Source organism: Venturia canescens, chromosome 6 (genome assembly GCF_019457755.1).
Source record: "Venturia canescens isolate UGA chromosome 6, ASM1945775v1, whole genome shotgun sequence".
In the NCBI taxonomy this organism is placed as follows: domain Eukaryota; kingdom Metazoa; phylum Arthropoda; class Insecta; order Hymenoptera; family Ichneumonidae; genus Venturia; species Venturia canescens.
In genome coordinates this window covers 11,869,740-11,894,548 of record NC_057426.1, presented here as the reverse complement: position 1 = coordinate 11,894,548, position 24,809 = coordinate 11,869,740, and the positions used below count along the sequence as shown (strand labels likewise).

The following is a 24,809-nucleotide window of genomic DNA, read 5'->3' as shown; positions in this document are numbered from 1 at the left end:
CGAGCCGTTGGTCAACAAGGTGGATCGATCGTACTGCTTCTATTTTATCCGGCTTTAATCGTCTTAGCGTGGTTGATCGCTCAGATACCAGGCTGACTTCCATGTCAAGCTCCACCGTCGTTCCATCGAGCACACAACACGACTACCCCACTCATTGCCGGGTACGTGTAGCAGGCTCACTTCGTTCCTCACTTTGTCTTTCCTCCTTCTCGATAATCATCGTGATTCATATATTTCTAGCGTGCTCGAATATCGTAACGTAGGGTTGCCCAGCTCGGCGGGGCTCATTCCGACTCGTGTATATCTGGCTTCCTTTCACCGAATTGAAATTTATTGAAAGCGTCCCCGATTCATTGTGCCCCACCACTGCTATGAGCTCAAAGCCCACACACTACATTGCGCGAGCGCGTTCCACCTGAAATGGTATTTACCATCAACACAGTTGAGGGGATCGCTCTGTATATTCGGCTGCTACATCTAACCATCCCCTAGTGTTAACTCCGCCACCACTAGCGGCGCTAACAACGCCAACCGTCGGGCTATTTCACCTATTTATTCGCTAGTCGGCCGGTTTGTTTACAGTTTCCGCAACATAAATCCAGTTTTCCGTCACATCGACGCCGTTTACTCTGACCCTTTCCCCCTGACGTGCCAGGACTTTCCACTTCGGCGTCCATGCTCCAACGCACAAATCCCTCCACCGGATCATCCACCCGAGTTCATTTCACCAGAAATCCTACGCCACTCGAGCTCCGTTACAAAATGCTCGGCTATCACATTGATGAACAATCCCTATGGTCCCAACAGATGCATCTTAACATCAGCGGCTCCGGGATGCGATTGGATTTGTTCTGGAATCAGACTAGTTGAGCCGGCTAAGCAACCATAAGGGATTTTGCTATTGACAATTAATCTTTCTAGCTGCAATGTGCATTCCCGTTTATCTACGAGCTCCTCCGTTTCGATAGTCCTAGAATCTGGGAAGGTTTTGAGCATACCTTCGACTCTTGGTGATCGAGATCATTAATTACTTACACAGCTTCGTTAGTATTTCAAAAGATGCAGGTAAACGTGAGTGAGTGCGAGGTTGAAACAGTTGTTCGTTAATGGGTCTATACAAAATGCATGAGCAAAAAGAGTTCAGGAAAGCCGAGTGGTAACCGCTTCTTAAAGTAACTATGGCGATGAAAACAGCTCAGGTTTTGGATCTCGGAAACTGAGGCTGGTTTCCAGTTTCCTTCAGAGCCACCCCCGCACAAGTATCGCGTCCCAGAGCGTTCGCTTCCCAACCCTTTTGTATCGTGGCTCTGTACAGTTGCTCCGAGAAAATTCCTGGTCTTGCACCATAAATGCCCGACAGGACTAGAGGTAGCAGCGTTAGCAATTTCGCACCGTGCTATGGACACCAGAAAAAAAACCTTTTACGAAAGGCATTGAAAAAACATCTAGTGGAAGGCGCGCTCGTGGCAACGACGAAGCTTCGGTGCACAAAAAAATTTACAGGCCGATACGTATAGGTGGATATACAGGATGTCCGAAAGTCGTGTTTATCATTTTTTGTTGAAATTAAATCCTTCGAGCCTCGCGCAAAAATCCTTAAGAACATAGCTTTCGTCGTTCATTGTTCATGAGACAAATTTCAATCATTTAGTAGAAAATTGTGAATCTGAAAAGGTAAAAACAGGAAACTTCGCTCTCGCTTGGGCTTTTGGTCCATGGAAATTTTAGGACTCGGGCTTTCGATAGGTTTTCTTCAGGATGCTGCATTCCGAAGGTTTTTCCCACGGCTTGGCACAATTTTCGGAACACTCTGTATACGTTGAACAGGATTTCGTTCATACTAAAGGTATATGTGATAGCCTTCTTCCAGGGAAGCTGCCACATCGGGTATATTCTTACCCACTTACCTGTACCTGCGTACCTAACTGCGCGTAGCAAAAAGCTCGAGCCCTTCTTTTTTCGCTTTTGTACGTCGGCTGTTTCCACTGAAAATTGCTCTTTAATGGTGATGCCATCAAGCTCCGACAAACCCTTGGCTTAATCTAGCAACCCCATTCCTGTGACGCTGGTGTTGGCGTTGACGCTCGCAATTACCCGAAGCTCCTATCGAAGCCTTGTTTTCTAGGCCCTTTCCAACGTTTTCTCTTTTTCGTGAGGTTCCTCCTGGTTCACCAACATTGCGCCTAGTTCTTCTTTGAACGAGCTACCGTTATTTTCATACGGTGCGGAACCACTAGAAAATAATATGCGGAGGGGCGGAATGAAGTGGAGGCTTGGACGGGCCGGGCGATTAGTTTATAGCAGTATCAGCAAATGTGCTATTTAAAAAGTCATTTTGACGATCATAATCAAGCGATGTTTCAGAGAGCTTTCCAACAGAATTACACAACTAGAGCCAACGGCTATTCTAAATGAAGCTTCATTCCAAACCATAATGGGATTAGCTCTCGGGTAATGCTCGTGTTCAAGAGCTCAGGATCGCAGCGATCGCGCTGACGTAAAGTTTCTTCGGCGATCACGTGAAGCCTGCATGATTGAAATGTGACAAGATGAGAGCGCGCAATGTCCATTAGCGAAATATTTCGGTTTAATAGAATGCAATGATGAATAGTGATAGCTATTAGCAGAGGTATGCATAGGAGGAGGGATCGGGAGTCCAGCTGATGAGGAGGGAAGTTTCGGAGTTGCGGGGAAGGAGAGGAGGAACCGCGAGGGTTAGGGTGAAAGGGATATAGAAACGTGGCTTGGATGTTGAAGGGGTCGAGAATTCGCCCCACGAACTAGCTCTGCTTTGGAATGGTAGGAAGCAATTAATAACTTTGTCGTGGCAGGTAGGCAAGCCAGATCGGCTTTCTCTCTCTCTCTCTCTCTATCTCTCTCTCTCTCTCTCTCTTTCTCGTTGTATGCCTTCGTAAACCATGGTGTACGATACGAAAGGAAAGGGAAAGGGAAGCATGGCACAGAACGGCAGGCGAGCCAGGCATGCTAGCATAGCTCCACTCTATATACCAAGCAATACGTATCTACATATAAATAGACATAAATATGCTTGCACAGACACACGTATACGAGAGTGTATATATATTTGTATTCAAAACCGTGCGCTATGTTGCAATAATTACGACGTCACGCCTCCTGCCCAACCTAATTAACTAATGCAACGAAGCTTTCTCCCTTGCACATTCTTGCTTCCTTCTGCTTTTTCACTTGCCCCTTCGGACCCTCTTTTCTCAACGATTCCCCCACTCTTTCTTCCCACCTCTGAAACGTTCAGCGATTTTCGCTAATTCGCAAATTTTCTTGGCTCCTTTGTGAAACAAGTCCTGCGGCAGTTTTAATTCCTCATAATATGCCTGCTTATTGGACCACGTTGACGCCATTTCTTTAAAAATTTGCCTTCACATCGCAAGGTGAATCTTGAACTATATCAATCGGAACCTGTACTTAGGAATTTCCGGTACCACGAATATGTGAAGTGAACTGCTCTCCTCGTAAACTCAGTGCTGTCTGGTTTTATTTCACGCTTCGTAAACGTCCAGGATTAAAAGTGCGATTTTATTTGGATTTTTTTAGCTATTGTTTCTCTTTTCGTTGGAAATGAGGAAAGGGAATGAAATTTTTTCATCCTCGTACGCTCTTGTTCTTCTCGGTCCAAGGGTTAATTCACTTGACCTCTCTAATTTGAACACGTATTTTCAGATTTTTTTTTACTCAAACAAAGTTTCGAGACTTTTCAACGAGGATCCTTCCAATGCTAACATTTTTGTTTTTGAGAGTTTGCAGTCAAAAGGGCTAATATTAACATGTGAGATTCGTGATCGTCACCGAACAGCTGAGATAAATGAAATTGAATGGTAAATACAGTTGTAATCTTTTGTGGTTATCAATCTGTAAAATCGGGAAAAAATCGATTTGGAGTCTCCGAAGAAACACGATGGAGAAATTTTTCAGTGTAGCAAGAGTATGAAGGGGATAAGGGTGACTACAACGGGGTGAAATTTTTCCTGTTGGAAAATACTGTTAGCCGCAGGGGCGTTATATACTGGCTTGACCACGTTCGCAGAAAATGGAACATCTTTCTCTTCCTTTTTTCTTTCCTTCTCTCTCCCTCTTTATACCTTTACCTCTTTCTCGGATTCACAATGCTCGGTACAGGGTGGATCGATCGATCGGGAGGTTTTATACTCAAGACGTGACCTATGCTTGTATAGTCAAAGAGAACCTCGGTGAGGATGTGAAAAAGGAAAAGAAGGGACAGAACGATATCCTAGTCGAGAACGCACCCCTGAAACCATCCGTCATTGGTTCACATAGTTGCCAACTAACAATGGAAAGATGTATTTTCTGTCCTCAAAAATGATATTGATGACTTTGAACAAAAGCTCAATGACTCAAACGTCGTGAAAAATTGTCGGGCTCTTCGGAAATTTTTTCACACGACTGTTTGGCTCGTCAATAATTTTTGTTACATTTTTATCGTTTTTTTTTTCTTTTTCTACCCTCAATCCACCGACTCGCGTATGTCAATAAATCAAATGGTTGAGTAAAAGTTGTAAGGAAAAAAAAATATTTCTCTGGCTCTTGTCAGTTCGTAAAATTAAATTTTTTTTCTCACCATTTTTATGGGACGCTCGAGAATTTCAATATTCGAACATTTGGCGAAATATTTCAATCATGTAATCCGATGATATCGAATCGAACGGGGATCGCGTTTCAACATATAAATGGGGTATGAAAGTGGAACGCAATAGATTTCATGTGTATACGTGGATACAAGCTCAATGGGAAAGCCATAACACGTCACGCCTTTGCAGGATATGCAGCCGAATTTTGTTGTCCGTTCGCATCGATTGAAGTGAGGATTAGGCACTCGCTTCTGTTATTATTTTACAATCCAAAAAACCTAACTGATCGAGTATGAATCAGAAGGCTCGGCTTCTATTCGAGAATTATTATCTCATTCGAAATATCGTTGTCCTCACTTGGTCACTCATTTAAAAGCAATTTCATCTGTCACATGGAAGTTAAAAATCCATTTTGGGGATGATCGTACCGTGCGTGGAAAGCGAGACTTTTTTCGAATTAAATTCTAACGACAAACATTCGTCTGTTAACGATTGATAACAATTCAATTACATATAACTGATGTTCACAAGCCAACAAGTTTTCTGTGAATTATAACTGCGTCAATGGAAAACGATGGATCTACACAAAAAGCACGTTTTTTCGATGTTTTGCAAATGCCTGAACACGAATACTTTTGAAACGTTTCCGGATATAGAAATGGTTCGCATACACGTAGTTTTTAATATTAACGTGCCGATAAAGTGAGCGTGTTTTATTGAAAAAAGATATTTGTATGCAGAGAGAAGCGTTGGAAGTTCATGCTCAATGAAATTTGAATTCTATACAAGACAAGCACGCTGCGTGCACTCGACACTTCGAGATTGCATTAAGACTCGAGGAATATATCCGATTCCAACCCGAAATTTTCTTGCCCCGTTTCGTCCCTCGTTTCCTCTTACACATGTATATCCAATTACTCGCGTTATTCGACGAAGCGTGAAATAGGCAAACGTTGAATACGCTGCACGCTCGAATGAGAGACAAATCGCAAAACTCCAGTGAATCTAATGTGTCAACCGCACCCTCGCCCGGACGAGTAGACACAGACACACACGTGCGCAGAGTGAGTGAAATACTTAGCGAATATCAATCATGAAACGAACACTTTGTGTGATGAAAAGTATTTCACGGCATTTTTCGGCACTATCGAATCTTCTGCAGCGTTATTAATTTGTAGGTATAACAAGATGCATTTTTTTTCATTGTACGTATGTGACTTCAAAAGCAATTTGGAAGCTCAAAAAGCATCACAGAATTTCCACATATATTCGTTTTAATCCTGTGCAATTATCAACTTCAATACAAGCATCTGGAGGAAGTTTGTTGATTCGAGTAACACGAAACACGCCCAGGCATGTTGCACAAAAAGAGTTACCTTTTGCCTCTAATTAATATAATTATAACGAAGCATAGGAAGAGGTACGAAAGTTTGTTAATGATCTGTAAACCGTCTGCAGGTACTGATAAATATGAGACGCAGTATCGTTAGATTGGCACGGTGATTGAAGCGAGGCTCTGATTTTAAGATAAACTTTCGTTCGACATTCCTGTGCCAAATATAAGTGGCGCATCGCTTCGACGGTACTAGACTCATTAAGAACCGAGGAAATATGAAATTGAGATGACAAAAAGGTGTTAAACATCGTAAATGAATGGCAGAGCCGAAAAAAATGTGAAATAATCATGTTAAAAAACACGTTTGAGGAGTCGGTAGTTTTATTGCGAATAAATATTTTCAATATCCTCGAGCACGGTGGGGCATTCGACGCGTTTAAGTATTTATAAATTGTTTCCGGAAATTCAGTTTAATAATAGATTCGTGACCATAAGCCCGGTATTTCGCTCGGAATATTTCATCGCAGAACGTCGATTCCGTAAATAGAGAAAACTATATGAAGCACGGGTCTGTCCAATTCGGATTAACCGAACCTGTTTCCAAGCCTCCGATGTCCATCTTGGCGTGGACCACTGACTGGGATTATCCCCTGAGGCAAGTTGGAGAAAATCGGATGGACAGAGAGAGCGAGCGAAGAAAAGGGGGGCGGGAGCAGTGAACAAAAGACCTGCTGGAGGCGAGAGTCAGCAAGCTCTTTTGGACAGAAGGCTTGCAAGGACCAATCGTTCGACGCCCCTAACAGTTTTTCTTGCACGATTGGTATTACGATGAACTTTAACGATACGGAGAATCCACGCATCGGGCGAACAGTCAAACTTTTCGATTGTTACCATTACCTATAAAATCGAACTCTTCGCAAAACTTTTGAACCACTACATATCGAGGCTGAGAGCTTTACCCATTTCGTACGAGTGCTCGTGCCTTTTTATTTTCCCTTAGCAAGCTTTATATTTTATCCGTTAGTTATAAATTTACCGGAAACACCGCGCGTGAGCGAAAAAATAGGAGATCGCGGCGATCTAAAAAGAGAATCCTCCAGTTATTTCCTTTTGCGCAACGCGTAGTTCCTGAATTAATAAATAAATAGCGGACAGTCTCTATAGCGCGTTCGTTGTGACTGAAGAGGTAGATTTCGCTTGATGTGCTTTGCTCGTTCGTTTTTTCGGGCGTGCTGCGGATAGAACATCGCTCACTAATTAGTATCTTGTGGATGGAGCACCGAGGCAAAAAATGTTTCGAGACCGTTTTCTCCCGAAGTTCGGGATCAATTTGTCCCGGTAAATCTCATAACGAACGCTAGCCATGTGAAAAGCATGAGAATAAAAAAGACTCCATGGGCCAGAATTTTCCATTTAAATATTCCCGCCACCGGAACAATGTTTTTTTTACAAACGTCACTGGATACCCTACTGCTAGTCATTGCTATGTACTTGGCGAAAATCCATTAGTTGCCAACGATAACTAACAAGAGGATGAAGTGAGATCTGTGTCGTTGCTCTTTAAAATTTGTTAAAACTCCCAAGTTCCCCCAAGTTTGTGAAAGATCGGGAAAATCGTGAGACCACATTGAGCCAGAGCAAGAGAGAGAGAGAGAGAGAGAGAGAGAGAGAGAGAGAGAGAGAGAGAGAGAGAGAGAGAGAGAGAGAGCAAGAGTGAGACATATCGAGTGGAAGGTAAGAGCAATTTTACTGAGCGCACTCGAGTGCCTTCTTCAAGAACCGAGGAAAGTCGTACTCTCTTTATCTGCACTCACAGCTTCTTTCAGATTTCAAGGAAACACCAAGTTTTTCTGCCCTTGCCCCTTCCCGCCGCCGCGCCTCTCCGTACCATTCCTTCCACAGCCCTCCTTCCTGTAGAGGACATTATCCCTTTTTACTTTCAACTTTACTTCAAACTCGACTACTCGATTTAGTTTCGATTCTCCTCCTTTTTTAGTTTCCCCAAAGTGCTGCGAGCACAAATTGTACGGGTTCATGAAACAATGGAGAACACCAAAAATATACATGGTCACTGATGAACTTTGTTTAAAGACTTACTTTTTAGAGTGTGGAGTGAAGTTGAAGCAATTCAGTTATGCGCGGGTGGAATAATCAGTTAACATAATCGCATTTTCAAATAATCCAGAGTATCAGGACATTTCAACAATAATGAAAGGAAAAACAAAATAATTCTGCGACTATGTGGAATATTAAATTTCAAATCAATAAAAATTTTAAGGTCTCGTACTCTGTTCTTCTTCATAAATTATTGGGATTGTCGCATAAATGAATTCTACCGTCCTCATAATTCAAAATTCACGCGAAGGTATTAAAAGTGTTTGCTTACATTTATTCCCTCGGAGAACACAGCGGACATTTTCAGCTGTAAATTTATGGAAAATGATGCTCTTCTCGTCACTGTCCTGCAGTTAATCCTCGCAAAGGAGTCCTGGAAAATGTCATTTTTGTAATAAAATGAAATGAAGGGAGATAAAAAAACGTGAAAAAAAATAAAAGAGCTCGTGATTGCCCTCAATTTCCTCGACAGCTTAATTAAGACTGTGTCGCACCGAAGGGCCGTCCCTTTTCAGTAATTGTACATAATACCTGTCCCTGTAATCGCCGGAGACGGCTCGTTAATCATTTGGACTGAAAAACGTCTGAGAGAGAACGACAGTTGAATACAATTTTTCTTTACCCCAAAAAATCAAGTACCCCATGAAAATATGCAAATTGAATGAAAGCTGAAAAACGTTCGTCGAATAATAGAATCTCAAGGTTTTGTAACTCCGGCTGCGATACGACAAGAGCTGTTGGGGGCTCGATTATTTAACGACACTATACGATTCAGGTTTTTTTATTGCAAACGTATGATTCGTCTCTTCAAAAATATATGTGACATATCCATCGTCCCTGTTCACTAGCTTGATGTGAGTTCCAAGCAAAAATAAAAAGACGATTACCCACCATGAGAGTGACCATCTGTTGCAAACAGGATGCTTTGAAAGTGCTGTCGTAACAATTCCAGATAAATATCTAACAACGGAAACGAGTTATATTATTGTCGAGCCATTTCTTCGGAAGAAATGTTTCATACAATTATGATAAGACTTCACTTACAGGTAAGTTCGTTTCATCGTTAAATTGCATCCCATGCCTCTCCCTCGAGATAGAGCTACTCTCTGTTTAGAGCACGTAACAGTCAACCGTTGAGGATAACCCATTTATGAGTTGCGTACTTCGACGGAATAATTGTCATCGAATTTAGAGCAATTACCCAATCAGATATGGTTCAGTATTTCCTTGGAAGTTTCCTCAAAGATCTTCAACTTTCTCAGAAACATTACAACAAAATAATTTGATTCGATGAGGTCGATTCAATGATCCGTTTGTAATGATCCACAAAATATAAACTATTATTCGTTATTAATGATTTGATTCGCCTGAAATGGTCGGTGTAGTGTGATGTAATATTTCGGAGATATTTGTATCGCGTTAAATTCGAATTATCACACGTTTCTTCAAATAAATTGTCGTTTTACAACGTCATGTATAATTTCGTATTGTTTTTTCATTTGAAAATAATGAAAAATGTTTTCCTTTATTTAGAGACCTTCATATAGCATTATCAGTAGGTGACCTGGGCATCAAGAACAGAGGTCAATGACCCCTCTCGTTCAGGCTCCTCTTCGCGTAAATAATTGCAGCAGAATGCCATCGGTGTACCAATTTTTCGGGTCAGTTGAGATTTCTATATCTTATATGCGGATATTGGGGTTGATGCGCGTGATGCACAGTCACACGCTGCTCTCGAACCTCCCTCGTCCTTTTACCTTTCCAAAACATACGGGATATTGTACTCCTCGTTGACATTCAAAAGGACTCAAGTTACATGCCTCGATCCTTTCAACCGGCTGGATTTAAACCTTTTGTTTACAAGCGGCGTGTAAATATACATATATAGGGCGACCCTCGGGGTTGCCAATACATGCGAGCGTTTTGAATAATGAAGCAGTTCAGACCCGAGCGTGTTTGTCAATTGCATTATCCATCAGGATCGCGATAGTTCCAGCACGTTGTATTCTGCTTTCTTCCCCCGCTTCCTTCTGCCCCTCGTACACAGACTTGTGGGAAATCCCTTCAATCGTAACCATCATGAGTGTTATGGGTGGTGCACGAATCTCCTGAGAGTGATAATCCATCCAATGCGTATAATCTTTCATGAATATTATTCGATCCAACTAAAATATAAAATATAATAGTGTATTTTTTTGAATGTTATTATGATGCTCGTATCACTCTTTTATTTACGATTTTATAAAAATTCAATAGGAAATATATGAAATATAAGAAATAACTCGTTCTTTTTTATTCGCCAACATTTTTTCAAACAAATTTCACCTTTTATTCGATTTTTTATGAAGAATAAGATAGTTAAATCGTAATTAAAAGAAAAATCTCTAACGTCAGATTTTAATCCAACGTCAATTTTCCTCAGTGGATTCGAAGAAACCGAGTGAGTTTGCGAATCATGAGGGAGTGCGAATGGGTCACGTTTACAAAAGCTTTCAAAGGAGACTGACCGGACAAGCTTTTCTCACTTCCGGACATGTGAGAGAGAGAGAGAGAGGGGGAAAGAGAGAAACACACACACACACACAAACACACAGGATCGTGAGATAGTGGAAAACGTAAATTGGAAAATCCCAATCTGTTAAATTACACGGCGTCGTTCTCCAACGGTAACTCACGAAGCACTTTCCTCTGAGATTTTCAAGCAAGCGTGTTGTTAGCACGATTGGGAACTCAATCTGTTAGGTAGAGACCCAATCTGGGTGAAAAGTTTTCATTTTTTCGGATAAAAAAGAATTGAGAAACGTTTTAACGTCGAGGTACTTGCGAAACGTTGTTTCTCCATTTTTTAAGCATTTTATAATGTTAAACATTATTCAGATTTTAGAGAAATATTGTGAAAGAGTTCAACATCATACGAAAGCTAGGGAGAATAAAAACACCGCAGACACAAGATTTTTGAGGATAATATTTTTCTTCAATTCTCGATTGCAGTACGACGAGAATTTTGTGCTTTCCCGACGAATATACCGGTTATGTTGTACACCGAAGGAGTTTTCGTTTATCGTTATACATGCAACGTAATGTGTTGAGACAAGTGCGTCATTATTCAAGTATTTAGAGGATGGTTATGATGGAACAAGGAAGAAAAAGGCGAGTTGAAAATGGGAGGAAGGAGTGAAGCGAGGGAAAGGGTAGATGAAGGAGAGAGTAGTTGTCTCGGAGAAGTAGTACGATGAGGAGGAATACGGGAGGAGAAGAGGTTGTTGAAGACAAGCGATTCGGTTTGTAATGCCGTCCCTGTAGAGTACTCCACCGCTGCACGTCCCTTACTTCCGGTCTGCGGAGACAGAGGGAACTATCTCGTGTTTCCTCTTCACAACACACTCCGACGTTTGTCCCATTGCCCATAGTCCACAGGAAAAGAGGGAGTGAGAGAGAAGCAGGTGATACAGAGAACGTGGGAGGGCAGAGAAGGATGAAAGAGGCAAAGAAAGAGAGAGACGGAAATAGGAAAAGAGGAAGAAATAAGGATGAAGGGAAAGAGTGGGAAGAGGAAAGGGCGAATAGGGCCGAGAAGAGAGAAAGAAGGCAAGAGAGAGTGAGTATATAACGCTTTTGCCACAAGAGCATTTGTCTTCATTTCTTGCGCTACTCCAACCGGATACGTAGTTATGATTTAGCGTCGGAGTTCCTCGGCTCCGCTCTCAAGAGCGACATGCCAAGGAAGAGGCAGCGGAGCGGCAGGGAGACGGACTTGTTCGCTTTGGTGGTTGCTTACTTGCCCTGGACGACGAGTTGCTTGGACTGTGAACAGGCCAAGTCGTCTGCATGCATCACCAACTTGGATATGAACCACAGGACACGGAAGAACGCCTCTGAAATGGAAATAGGTCTGATGAGGTGTTGCTTGAGGAGAAATGGACGAGGTAACTTCTGCCGATGGATTACCACAGGCGAAATCACACTCCCACTCGAAATCTCAGTTTTTGCCTAGTTTCTTGACCCTGTGAGGGTATCACGAGGGAATACATCATCGTCAATGATCGAGGACCCGATGCTGATTGCTTTTACGATCTGACGTTTTCGGTTCGAGATGAAAAATATGGCGGAACAATTTTGATGATTCCCAGGAATTCGGGTCAGGCATTAACACACTCATTAACTTGAATTCGTCGAAATTTCTTTTCATTTTTGCTACAAAATAATAGCAAATTTAATAGGACACCCAGTGAAAAATTTGCCAGTTTTGATTTTAATAAATGGAAAAAAGTTATTGAGACGACGGTGATTTTATTTCACCAATTATCGCTGCAGCGGGATCGTAATTTTATCGTAGATTTTGTGCTCAGTCTTCTCTCGTGCTCACTCGTCTTATAGTGTTTTTCTGTTTCTCACACCTTTTCCGCACTCTCGTACTTCATCCCCCTTTACACAGCGCTCTCATGGGAAAAATGACCAGTGGCACGCGATACTTGTAGTCTCGGTCGTGTCGTCGCTTCATACGGACCTAACCACGTTTCTGTAATCAACTTCTGCCCAACCCCTGCCTCCTTCTTCACCCTGCCAGCAACCGGTGACATGTATACGGCTATACAACGATTAGCACAATTAGAAATTATATAAATTTGCCTTCGCACACACTCAGCACCCTCAAAAGACATTTTTTTCTTTTTTATTGGCCTGGTTATTAACGAGAGTGGTGAATACATTCTTTTCGAGCCCACGGAATAAGACCGCTCTATCACGCTCTGTAAAGATATTCAATTGGACGCGTGTAAATATCCGACTTTCAACCCCCGAGTCGAGTATTTGTTATGCGCTAGTTCAAAGACCGGCCGCTAGGAGACGAAACGGCGCGATATTCTCGCGAACGAAGACATGCGTCCAGTGCTACTAATACGGAGCCAGCGAATACGGACAAACAGGCTTTATTTACTATTCTCAGTTAGCTATGGCACTAAGTTTTTCCTGTTACACGAAAACTCGATTGTAAACACGCCGGCGCTTGAGTCAAGCCTCAAAAACACCCGAAACCATAAAAACAACCTACAAACAACATTGGATACACGTGAGACGCTTACCAACAACAGGCCAAACGTCTCAATGATCCTCAAAACCCCAGACTCTGATTTTATTCTTATTTGGGTTGTTTTTAATGATTCCAGATAAATTAAGGAACCAGTCTCATACGAAAAATTGTCAGTAGTGATTTTGTAGCGTGTAATTTACGACTCTGAAAGAAAAAAAACAATAGAATTATCTTGAAGAGGTTGAAAATGATGAGGCCAAACAGCGATAGATCACTCTTAATTTCCAGTTCGTGATTTGCGGAAAGTTACGAACCGATGTCCGATGCGTCTGACGACCTATGCACTGCTTCTCTTTTGCCTTGTTCGAAGCGTTCAACGCTATCGCGGTTTGCAATCAGTGATCGTATTTTACGGCAGACGTTTGCCAGTCAAAGCCAGACGTTACAAACGTGTGTGTATGAACTAGAAGAGAGAGAGCGAGAGAAAGGGCGGAGAGAGATGGAGAGAGTGAGAGAATCAGACAGTTCAGTCAAGGTGAGTCGTGACGAGGGGCGGGATATTTAACCGTATGGTAAGCGAGCGAACGAAAGGTCGTGACCAACAAGATTTGAGCACGTAAACGGTCGTTGCGCTCGGTCCTTTTGTTGATTAGTAATAAGTACGTATACGTGTGTGGCGGGTGTATGTGAATTCTAACCCCATGGTAAGTATAACAGCCCACAGAGTCGCGTATTTATGAGTGTTAGCTGTACATATATCGTTGAACGTTGAAGCGGATGGGCCGCAGAGCTGTCCCGACGTATTATCAGCGATCGCGTATTGCATGCTTCGTGTTACAGGACATAACGTTTCTCGTGCGTTTGTTATCGCCCCTATTGATTACATAACCTAAAAATGGGCTGAGGTTCGTGTACTCGGAGTCTCCGATGCCCTTGGAACAAAATACATTAATACATTCGTGTCAACGTTTCGTCAACGTTTTCTACTTCCCCGGATCCGAATTCTGTGACTTCGCATTTGAAATTTCATGCGTTTGAATGAGTGAAAATATCTCAGGACACGGTGCGCGGAAGTGCAGCTTCAATTGCAACTCATTTCAACTTCTGTTTCCCAGTGGACTAATTATCGCCACTGGAGGACACAACGACCTAACTCCCCGAGGTTTCCTCATGCTCCACGTATTTATTAGTTGTTCAGTGACATTACCGCACCTCCGACCACTGTGACCAGTCTGCGTAATATCTTTCTCTCTCCCTCCCCCCCGCTCCCTGTCTCACTTTTGTTAACAGCGGGGTAGGGCAAAGAGAGAAAGAGAGAGTCGCGTAAATAAACTCTCCAACCTCGACTTTTACCTCGGCTGTCACACAACGATTCCACTAGGGAGCGCCTGTGTCGATAATAGAGCTTCTCCTCCCCCCTGCCCGCTATATCACATTTTCTTCGCTTTTATCTACAGTCAACCACAAAATTCACTTGTCAACTGCGGAAGCAGCTCGATGGTGAAATTCTTGAACATAATGCCTCCACTCGTCAACTGCGGAAGCAGCGTAAAATTCTTGGGAACGAATCTTCACTCGTTTTTTCTCCAATTCACCGTTCGAAGGATATTGAATATATTGCGCGAGCCAATCTGTTGTACTCGACAAAAACAGTCGACTGGTGGAGTCATGCCCCCCCTCGCCGGCTCCAGCCCACATTCAATAGCGCACCAAACTCGTTACTCGTCGAACAATTGAAACCTGGTCAATGGCATTTTGAAAAGAAAAAGAATTTTTCTCTTAAAAATCTCACGATTTCCCTTGGACCGTTAATTTTCAGACAGCCTGTATACGTTAGCACATCCGTCGGATTCGCTCATTCTACAACGGTCTGTAGAAGCTGTAAACAGTCATTAGCATGGTAAAAGCGAGTAGTTTGTGTACGAACCTACATGGTATATTTATTCTATGGCCACCGTATTGACGAGACTGAAGAAACTCTTGTATCCGCACTGGTACCTGGCATCACTCGACACTTCCAGTGTTCCAGAGTCCTCTAGTCACCGTTTGAACTAAAAAGTTAAAAACAGGGAGCACAACGACCGCGGAATTGATCGCAAATGAAACGTCGCTGAAAGAGAGCTCTCTGTAAATACTGCTAGAGCCAAAGAGATATAGCAGCTCGTAATCGAGAAAAAAAGGAATGCGAGAACCATTTGATAATCATATTGGATATGGCAATCAATAACGTCAACGGTTTATACATAAAAGGTGCTTCACAGTTTCACTGCGCGATGCACAACTCAAAAACCAAATAGACACAATAAATCGAACATAAAATACAGAGACGAAGAAAAATATAAATTTTTCTCGAAACGCTGTTAGTGCAACTCGCTTTTTCACATTCGAAAGGTCTGCTGCAGCCACTTCACATGAGAGCGCATAAGAAAATGTATACCAATGTGTAATATGCGAGAGGTTTTTTTCTCTCATTTCGTCGGATGGTAGGGCGAATGAAGAGGGGTGGATTCGACTCGGGGTGCGATAACGCTCTGGCGGCAGAGCTTGGAAACTCGACGGGGGGGTTGGTTCACTGAGCGCTCAGTCGCGGACAAACCGTCACGCGGGATCGGACTACGACGCGTAATATTACGTGATTCTGCCCAATATTCGCGTTCCGCGCTTTTCAAATAAATTTTTACGTTCATCGTATACCTCTTGGATTTAAAGTGCACACTTCCGGTAATTCGGTCAAAATAGTCTCGAAAGTGCATCTCTACTTTTTGCTCTAAGATCCAGTGTCGATGGTAATTAATTATTCAATGTTTAATTGAGATAATCTCGTTGAATGAAAAAATTGATGGGAAATTATCGATTGTTTTATATGCTAAAAAAATTATTTTGTGTGCTACTCCGGAATACTAATTTTCATTTGAATACTCGATGAGTAATTGAGTAAAAGTGATGGGAGCATTGTGTTCGACCAATGAGTTAATAATTGATGGCAGAAATAAATAATTTGATGGCAGGAAATCGTTTGAAAATTTCCTTATGTCATTGAAATATTAAATCAAACATAATCAGCGACCATGAGTATAAACAACGATAAAAGCTTGAAACAAATCTTTCGCAACGAGATAGTTAATAACTTTTTGATTAGAAAACTGTAGCAGTGTATCTGCAACGATTGAAAAAAGGTCGTAAAAACTGTGTCGAAGAAAATTAATTTAAAAATGAGGTTACTCTCCTGACCTCGATAAGAATTTATTTCTGCAGAAAAATGTTCTACCTTGTCACCTATTTTTCTCGATTTCCCGGAATTTTCTCGATAGGCTCAATGCATGAGGGTTAGTTGTACATCGGCTTTGAATAAGTGATTTGCTACGACGAGTCCGAAAGTTCACAGTGTTCAAAGTGTTTCTCAACGACAAGTTATTAATGAGTTCGTACAAGTTTTATTTCCTGCTAACTGATCGTGTCATTGAGTGAGAGTGCATGTAAAACTGATACAATAATTGCCATGCTCGCGCACAAACAATTGTTTTCAAAATATCAGCAAAATTCGTTGAATAATTGAATCTAAAATTTTCATATGGATCCCTGCAACGACTTATTGTTCAGAGGATAAGAAATGACTCATGATAATTTGTAACATGAATTCTGGAAGTTTTTGTGATTATGTAAGAGTATTTTCTCAGTCATGATGGCATCATTTCTCCAATGGAAAGCACACATTGTGGTACGCTGTGGAGCAAGAAGACATGGAACCAAAAATTTTTTAATTTATTAATCAAAATCATGGTTCTGTCATTTTTCGGTGCTTGTCAATTGAACACGTTTTGATAAGAATAATTATTTATGTCAACATCAATTAACAGGACTGAAAAAATTATGAGTAATTTGAATTATCGTCAAATACTCATAACTTATGTTTTTTTTTTTTTTTTTTTTTTTTAATCGAATTCATAGTACGGATTGGCAGATGATTGAATAATTGTACTCGAAGCGACGATTTTCATCGTATTCAGCGACCAAAAGTACTTTTTTTGTAAGTTCATCATGTTTTCTCTCGGCATTCGTAAGAATTATTTTCCTTTTTTACGCTGTGCTCTCAACCGAATCTACGCTCGGCCGTATTATTTTACGTTCGTACGTACTACATTCTTTCAAATGGGGCTTTGCAGCGAGTGCGAGAGCTTGATTCTTTCGCTACACCAGCAGTTTTCGCTTTGTCGGCAATTATTTCCTTCTATGCGAAACTCTAGATGTTTCCAATTTTAGTAAAGAGCTCCAGTGTTCGTGAGTGAAAAATTTTTTTTTCACAACGAACTGACCAATTACCGCGTCTTTTTAGAAAGTTTTCAACCGGAATAATTGTTTAATTGGTGTTATTTTCTGTTAATTATTTGAAAACTGATGATTTGACTGAGCTCGTAAATTTTTTTTCAATTTTCGAGTCTCTGAAGAATCGAGTTCTCGATTGAAGGAGCGCAGTCGTTGCAAAACGTATTAAAAAATTTTATTCAGATAGCGATGTACATAATAACCATGAAAAAACAAAATTTTTAACGAATTTCAAACCTGGCAGATTTGATTGTTGGTACCATTCCATTGTTGGCAGACTCGATAAATTTTCGAAAGCCGCCATCGCGTCTCGGACGTGTGCGGCCCGAAAGCTTTTGTTCCAGAGGCGCAGTCATAAAAGTAACAATGTATAAGACTTTATCCATGGAGCTCAATTTTTGAAAAAAGTCGTACAAACCATCGAAAATTCGTACACACTTTTTATGCAATATTGGGGATGATTTTTGGGATCGTTCGTTGAGCCGGGTCGTGTCTGGGAGCGTCTGGTAGGCGGTGAAAATCGCGTTGCACAGGCTGATGAGCATCGTCGATGTTAAACTAACCCGTTCACGAGGCTTCAATTTCAATGAGCATAAAAATATTTTTTATTTGAAAAAACTGTGGTTTTCACAAACAATCGTTTTATGCTTGAGCCATGAGATGGCGGCTTTGATCCTATTCCCCAACCAAACTGGTATCGCTTTCATCGTTCAGGAGAGCCGACCAAACTGTTCCTTGTTTAAAATGATTTTAGTAATTTATCGTCCAGCCCATCTTCCAAAACGACTTCCCAGTCGTCTGAACAATGATTTCTGAAGTTAGTTTCTATTTCCGTTCAAATGGAATGCAAAAAGGTTTAGTAATGACATTTGATGAAAAATGAGACTTGATGAAGCGTCTTTGGTAAAAATTTGAAGTCATTTTGGCCATCCGTCGGATCAGCACTCTTCGGCTTCCTACCTTTTCTACAGAGCTCCTTCCTTTTCTCATTCTCCATGATCGGGTCAACGTCGTGTATACAAAGTTTTCGATCTGCCGGTAGAAAAGTTTGACGAGTAACTTTGGCAATAAACCCCTTTTACGGTTATCGATGCTCTGCCGCCCACACACTCCCGGGGTTTCTCTTCCCTCCTGGTACACCGGGAAGTCGTTAAGAGTATTCGAGGTAAATTCGAGGCTCACCACCGAGTATAAACTGGTATGGGCGAGATCGCAAAACATAGGGGAACGTGAGATTTCGTTTGGAGAGTCTTCCGAAGCCGTGTCATGGAAAACCCAATGCGTACGTAGATTGATGAAGCTTCATTTTCGAGGGCATCAATATCAGACTCCGAAAAGGGCTGCAGGAACTATCAGCAGATCCATTGATTTGAGTACCTTCAAGAAATCTGGGTTGTCTGGGAGCCCTAAAATGTTGACTGCCAACAATTTTCTCATTGTTAAAAACATCTCGAGTTTGCCCTGTTTACCCAAAGTTCAAAGTCCGACTGATGTCTTTTCGAAGTCTCTTAGCCTGCAAAAACTCTTGACGAGCACTGACTCGGCTACAAATTCCCCGAAATTCGAGGAAAGCATAAGAAGCCATCACTCGCATGGACCAGGACGTCAGAACTTGGTCTGAAAAAGCTGACCAAACGAGTTGATGATTAATTCGAGGTTTTCTGCACGGACTAGGATGCGACTAGTAAAGTGACATTTCAGAAACTGCGGGATCTCGGACATTTTGGGGAATGTTGACGCGGCCAGAGACAGAGACAGGTCATTTACCTCCGGGTTCCATCCATTTCTCAACTCCGTGAGGTTTGGACGAGGCAACACTCGAGCCTCGAGTAAAAGGGGTTGTTGGTCGACTTCACCTCTCCCATTTCCAAGGTCTCCTTGTAATCCAGTCTTCTCAGTGAGGGATTATATATCGCAGGATTGTATCCTTGCTTTTCCACGACGGTGGTTAGTATGTTCCTAGGCTTTCCATCGTTGGATGCAGATTCGTTCGATGGGAATGGCTATGACGAGGAGATAAGCTTGGATACCAGTCCCACAGGTACCACAAGCCGTTCTAACGGTACAACCCCATGTACCCTTGCTATTAGAAGATATAACCTGCCTTCATATACCAGCCTCCCTCTCTCTATCCTACTTCTTCCCCAAGCCCAACCCCTTTAACAAGTATCTGTGACGTATATGAGCTGCCTTCCCTCTCGGTCTGATAACCGTGTACAACGACCAAGAGGGTTAATGGAGTAAACAACCCTTCAGCTCGGAGTCTCTTGTCACCCCGTGTCGATACTGCCCGATCAATTATGATTCATTGATTAATTAACACCGTACAGAACACCAAGTTTCGAAACATTCCCAAGTCGACCTTATTCCGAGCTCACGAACCCTCGCCAGCTCTATTCACAGAGAATCCAACGTACCAATTCGAATCGGATCAACATTCGTGATTATCGTATGGCATATTTTTAATAAACTGCTTTTGCGAGAATCTGCCCCATTTTGTAGGATACTTTTCGGTCATGAACGACGGATTATGAAAATCACTTGATTCATTTGTAAACCAATCGATTCATTTTCAATAATATCAATAAATTTGATTTTCTGTTCTAGTTGGTGGTAAAAAAACAATCAGGAAACAAATGGAAAATCTTGTGGAATGCTGGACCTCGAACGGGGGATTCCCGACACGGGAGCACTGAAAAAGTTTGACGTTCGGAAGAAACGATTAAAAAACCCATAACAGGACGGATGATAAAGTAAAAAAAAAAACACGAGGAAATTAGTTGTCCTAATCGTTCCGACGGTTCTGCAGCTTGGAATACTTAGCCAGGCATATTTTGGAGAAGTTTGCTCACACCGGAAGCAAAATAAGGAAAATGGCTGCACGACACGTGTACCTGTGTTTATTATACTCGGTTATATGGGAAAACTAGGATCGTCGAGGTGTAAGAGGTTGTGTACGTGGGATCGAGGCAAATTACAGTGATTCGACTGTCGAGTGCAGAGAATTTCAATACCGAGAGATACTCGAGACGTTATGGGAAAGTGTGCCCTCCTACGTGATACGTGTTCATCTCGATAAAGTGGAGTTACCCTTGTTCTACACACTCGTGACGATTGTGCACAGTTCTGGCATAAATTAAATCAACAATTATCGTGACTCCTTAACGTAAAGAAAAAATTCATCATTCATCCGCATTAAAATATTTTTTCATTTCGCAATCGCAACTCCGAAAATGTATTTAATGCCCGAGGGAACAAGCCTTGGAATCTTAAAATCGACGTTAAAACAGATCTATTTCGATAAACGCTAAAAATCGTCACGTTATTTTACAATTTATAAATTGAATTGTTAAACTCCTTAGAAAAATAGGGAACTTGATAAATCCACAAAGAATAAACGCACACATACCAAGTCGCAGAGGGTGGCAACTAATTTTTCCACAATCTTCTATTTTCCTTGTGAATTTTCGTGATTACGGTGTTATAACGTAATATTCTCTTGTTCCGTAGCCTCGAAGACGGAACTCGAGGACCGAGTGAGCGGCGCGCAACAAAAGGAAACTGTGCGAGGGTAAAAGAAATATTTAAAAAACCGCGTATAAACCGGAGATTAAAAAAGCTGTTATACTCCCTTATTTTTGCTTATTTCCTCGCTTCTTCAAAGCGATCCGATCAAATAACTGGGAGTGAAAAAAACTATAAAATCGCTCGGAGACGTGTTTTTCACGGAAACTTGTTATTTCGAGTTCCAACAATGACTGATAACGAGAGATATTTAAGAACAAAGAAGCCACCGCATTCCCATCTCTCTCGTTAATTTATTCAAATTCAATAATTTCATCGATAATAAATAACTATTATTAATGTATTTCTATAATAAAAATTTGATGGTGCTCGTTTCTCATTAGAAAAAAAATCGTGCTCGTATCTTTTCCTCCGAACCGAAAGTGTGCGCGTCGTTTTTTGTTTTCGTTTTATTATTATTCTTTCGTTTTTGTCATCAGGGGGCGCCACGTTGGCGCTTTCACGAAAAAAATCGCATCATGAAGGAGAATCGTCGAAAGTGGTTGCGAGCCATTTGGCCACTGATAGCTATCCTCAGCCATCAATCAGGTTAGTCTCTGCCTAATACTATCGTTAGAAAAGTTTTATTTCAGGGGGTTTACGCACTTATCGACTCGATAACATATGCAAGACTTTATGATAAAAAAATAATTTCACTTACTTTTCTTCGAAACAATTTCAGCGATAGCAATATAAAACAAATAATTTTTATTACATTTTCAATAGAAACAACACCCACAGAACACAGCAATGAAATGTTACATTTGAATACAATTCATCAAAATAAATTTCGAGTCACAAATATTATTTCATTTACTGGAATTGTCCTCTTTTCCAGTATTTCATAGCTGTTGGAGAAACAAAAACAGTGTTTTTCTATGAATCTATTTCTCATTTGAGTGCACCCCTCGACAGAACACATATTATTCTCATTAAGCTTACTTGGGGGGGATATAAATCATGTTATTCATAAAGCACGAATATATTCGAGGTACAGAGCGTTTCGATGACTCTCGAGAGAAACTCACTCCCTCTCCATACGCTATAACTTCAATTCTCTTTCCCCCCCCCCCTCTCTCTCTCTCTCTGTCGCTCTGTTCTTCCTTATTCTCTCATTCTTGTGGCACTGGGTCACAAAATATGTGAAGCATTTATCTAGCAAATTGAGGCAGTGGGCATTCGCGGAATTTGTGGGTTTGGATTAATGCTGAGCCTGCTCGGGAATTCGAGACAGGGAGGAGAGCAAAAGAAAGAGAGAAAGGCGAAGAGAAGGAATGAGAAAGAGAGGGTGGGGAGGGACCGAAACCGGGAGGGGCGGGAGGGAAGAGAAAGAGTGACATCTGTGAGTTTTCTATCTGGAGACCATTTTCAGGGTATTTTATTATTTTCCATAAATTCTGATTTAATCAGGCTCTTCAAGCGCTGTCACAAGATAGTGTAAATTCATTCGAAATTTTAATTAATCTTCTTGACATTCATTTATTTCATGATCCGCCAGAACTAATTAACTTGCATTCATTCGAAGGGAATTTCTGTTGTTGGGACGACAAAAGGGAAATATTTAATATAGCGATAATAAGCTCTATCCAGAGTTTACAGAAATTCCCTGAAATACGTTTTTCAAATTTTTTAAAATAAATTCGTTTGACGAAAACCTCGTTGTAAGTGATACATTTTGATAGAGGTCATTGAGGTCATACACGAGTTCCATCATGAAAGAGGTAGAAAAAAGTGCAAACAGGAACGTGTAAAACAGGAAAATGAGAAAATTGGAGATGACCAGTCAATTCGGTGAATCGCAAATGCAGTTGAAGCTCCTGTCTGCGAAATAAGCCCCGAAGACAAAGATTGGAGAAGCCTGCTTCCGATAGTTTTGCTCCTAACCTCTTTTAAATAGACACGACGTTCCAACATCTTGCTTCGTCGTTTAACACGCTCGAAAAGCTCAAAAACTGCAAACTCAATTAACCGAAGGCGTCTAATTAACACCCCTATCTTCTGCAGTCCTTTTCAGCAGTTTCTTTCGTCTTGCCAACCCCGTTTTAGCTCCTTTTCATATTTACACAGCAAGAATAAACATCCGCCGAATGGCTGAACAAATTTTATCGGTATCGCTCCCTCCGATCCTCCTGCAGCCTTCATTTAAAAAGACACTTCAAAAAGCGTCGTGTACAGAATATTTGTTCAACAGTAAATATTGATAAACCTTTTCTCTCGAACTGATATTAATAGAAAACTATTTTTATAGTGAATTTTGCAGTGGTTTTGCATCGATATAAACGACTCAGAGAATCGTTAAATTGAAATAAAAAAGAATATGGAACACATATTTCCCTTAATGGAAGGTTACAACCGAGCGTACGTGAAATTTCCATTGTCCCAATTAGTCCAACTATAGCCCGAGCCTGGGGGCTTGCACACACGTGGAGCCGACCACGCTCGAGAATCTCGTTCGCTTTAACCCCACCCCTGCGAACTACCCTTCACCTGATAGCTCCGCATGTTGCTATTTCCCCGAAGCTTCGATGAGAGCCCGAAGTGTCAAGAGCCCAACATTCGAATGAACATCAACTCCCACCCTGGCTTGGAACTCCTGGCGAAATTGCCGTGATCAGCTTGAGTTGCGATCCCTGTTGAAACTGACGTACTTCTCTATCCTCAGACTATTCGCCAACTGGGGCAATCTTCGAACTATGAATCTTCACTTAGTTCCTACTTTTTCAAACTACTCTTTTCTAGTCGCCTCTTCAACGGGAACTTGTTCAAAAAATGACTTTGCAACGGAAAATCTTTTCCAACTGACAAGAATCGGGAACAAAAAGAATTCAAGAGTCCTGGATTCAAAATAACATTTAAAACATCCTTAATAAACGGACGGTGAGCCGAACACTCGCGCCAGATTCACATTGAAAAATAGTCAATATGAACCCTACACAGAGCGAATTAAATTTGAAAAATCACCGTCCGGTACCGATAGTACGGTGATGAGCTGCAATTCATGATATTATGATGATGGGGGAAAAATTGAATATTCCTGTACATTAAATAATATTTACTGTTCAAAGTTGGAAAAATGAACGAAGTATGTCTAAAAGTATGTCTAAAAGAAATGTCCGATTAAATGTGCCGTATTTTTGAAGATTATTTTAATATTTATTTCAAAATACTGCATGAGCGTCCCGGTGAATTTTATTGCGCTGCACTGTAAAAATTTCCATACGAATTTTTGTCCCGAGATGCGGCGATAATACGGCAAGAGTATGTTGTCGCTATATCGGCCTATTTCCCCATTGTTTTTATTTGCTCAGCTCTTTGCTGAAGTGTTTAAATGATTGATTTAGTGTACTACGGCAAAGATATTTTACGGCGATGCACCGTAAATTTTGGTAAACGTACCGTAAATTTCACCATCTGCAATATTTACTATTAAAAAACTGAAAATTCCGTAAAATATTAAAAATTTTACAGTGCGTTGCAGGAATTAATTTTTTTTTTTCGTCCCCGTAGTCAAACACATCCGATAAATTTAACAGTGAATTTCAAATATCATTTCTCAATCTCCATCAAACTTATTTGAGACGAAGACATCAAAAGCGAGCCTCGAGTTTGAAATCTTGTGCATCCATTGATTATTCAACGCTCCTTTTTCCGCCCACTTTGGCAATTGAAAGGTCCATTAACAGAATTGAATAAGCGTCGAGTTGTCGTAGCAAATGATCGATTGGAATAAAATCTTGAGGGTGAATGTGAAGGACAAAATGCTCGGGGCATTATAAACTGGAGAGAAAATTGGCTTCATCAGGCAGTTTGATTCTCG

General features: G+C 41.2%; 1 protein-coding gene across 2 annotated transcripts in view; it reads left to right on the top strand.

Annotated features, from left to right (window-relative positions):
• Positions 1–24,809, top strand: part of LOC122412129 (limbic system-associated membrane protein-like) — a 141,744-nt gene that overhangs the window by 57,907 nt on the left and 59,028 nt on the right. Inside the window, exons 1-2 of one of the 2 annotated variants that reach the window (XM_043421451.1) lie at positions 15,704–15,891; positions 20,036–21,541. In XM_043421451.1, the coding sequence (XP_043277386.1) occupies positions 21,472–21,541 (70 nt within the window). In that variant the 5' untranslated portion in view covers positions 15,704–15,891; positions 20,036–21,471. Of the gene's footprint in view, positions 1–15,703; positions 15,892–20,035; positions 21,542–24,809 lie in introns of those variants that run through there. The other variant, XM_043421452.1, reaches the window with a different exon arrangement.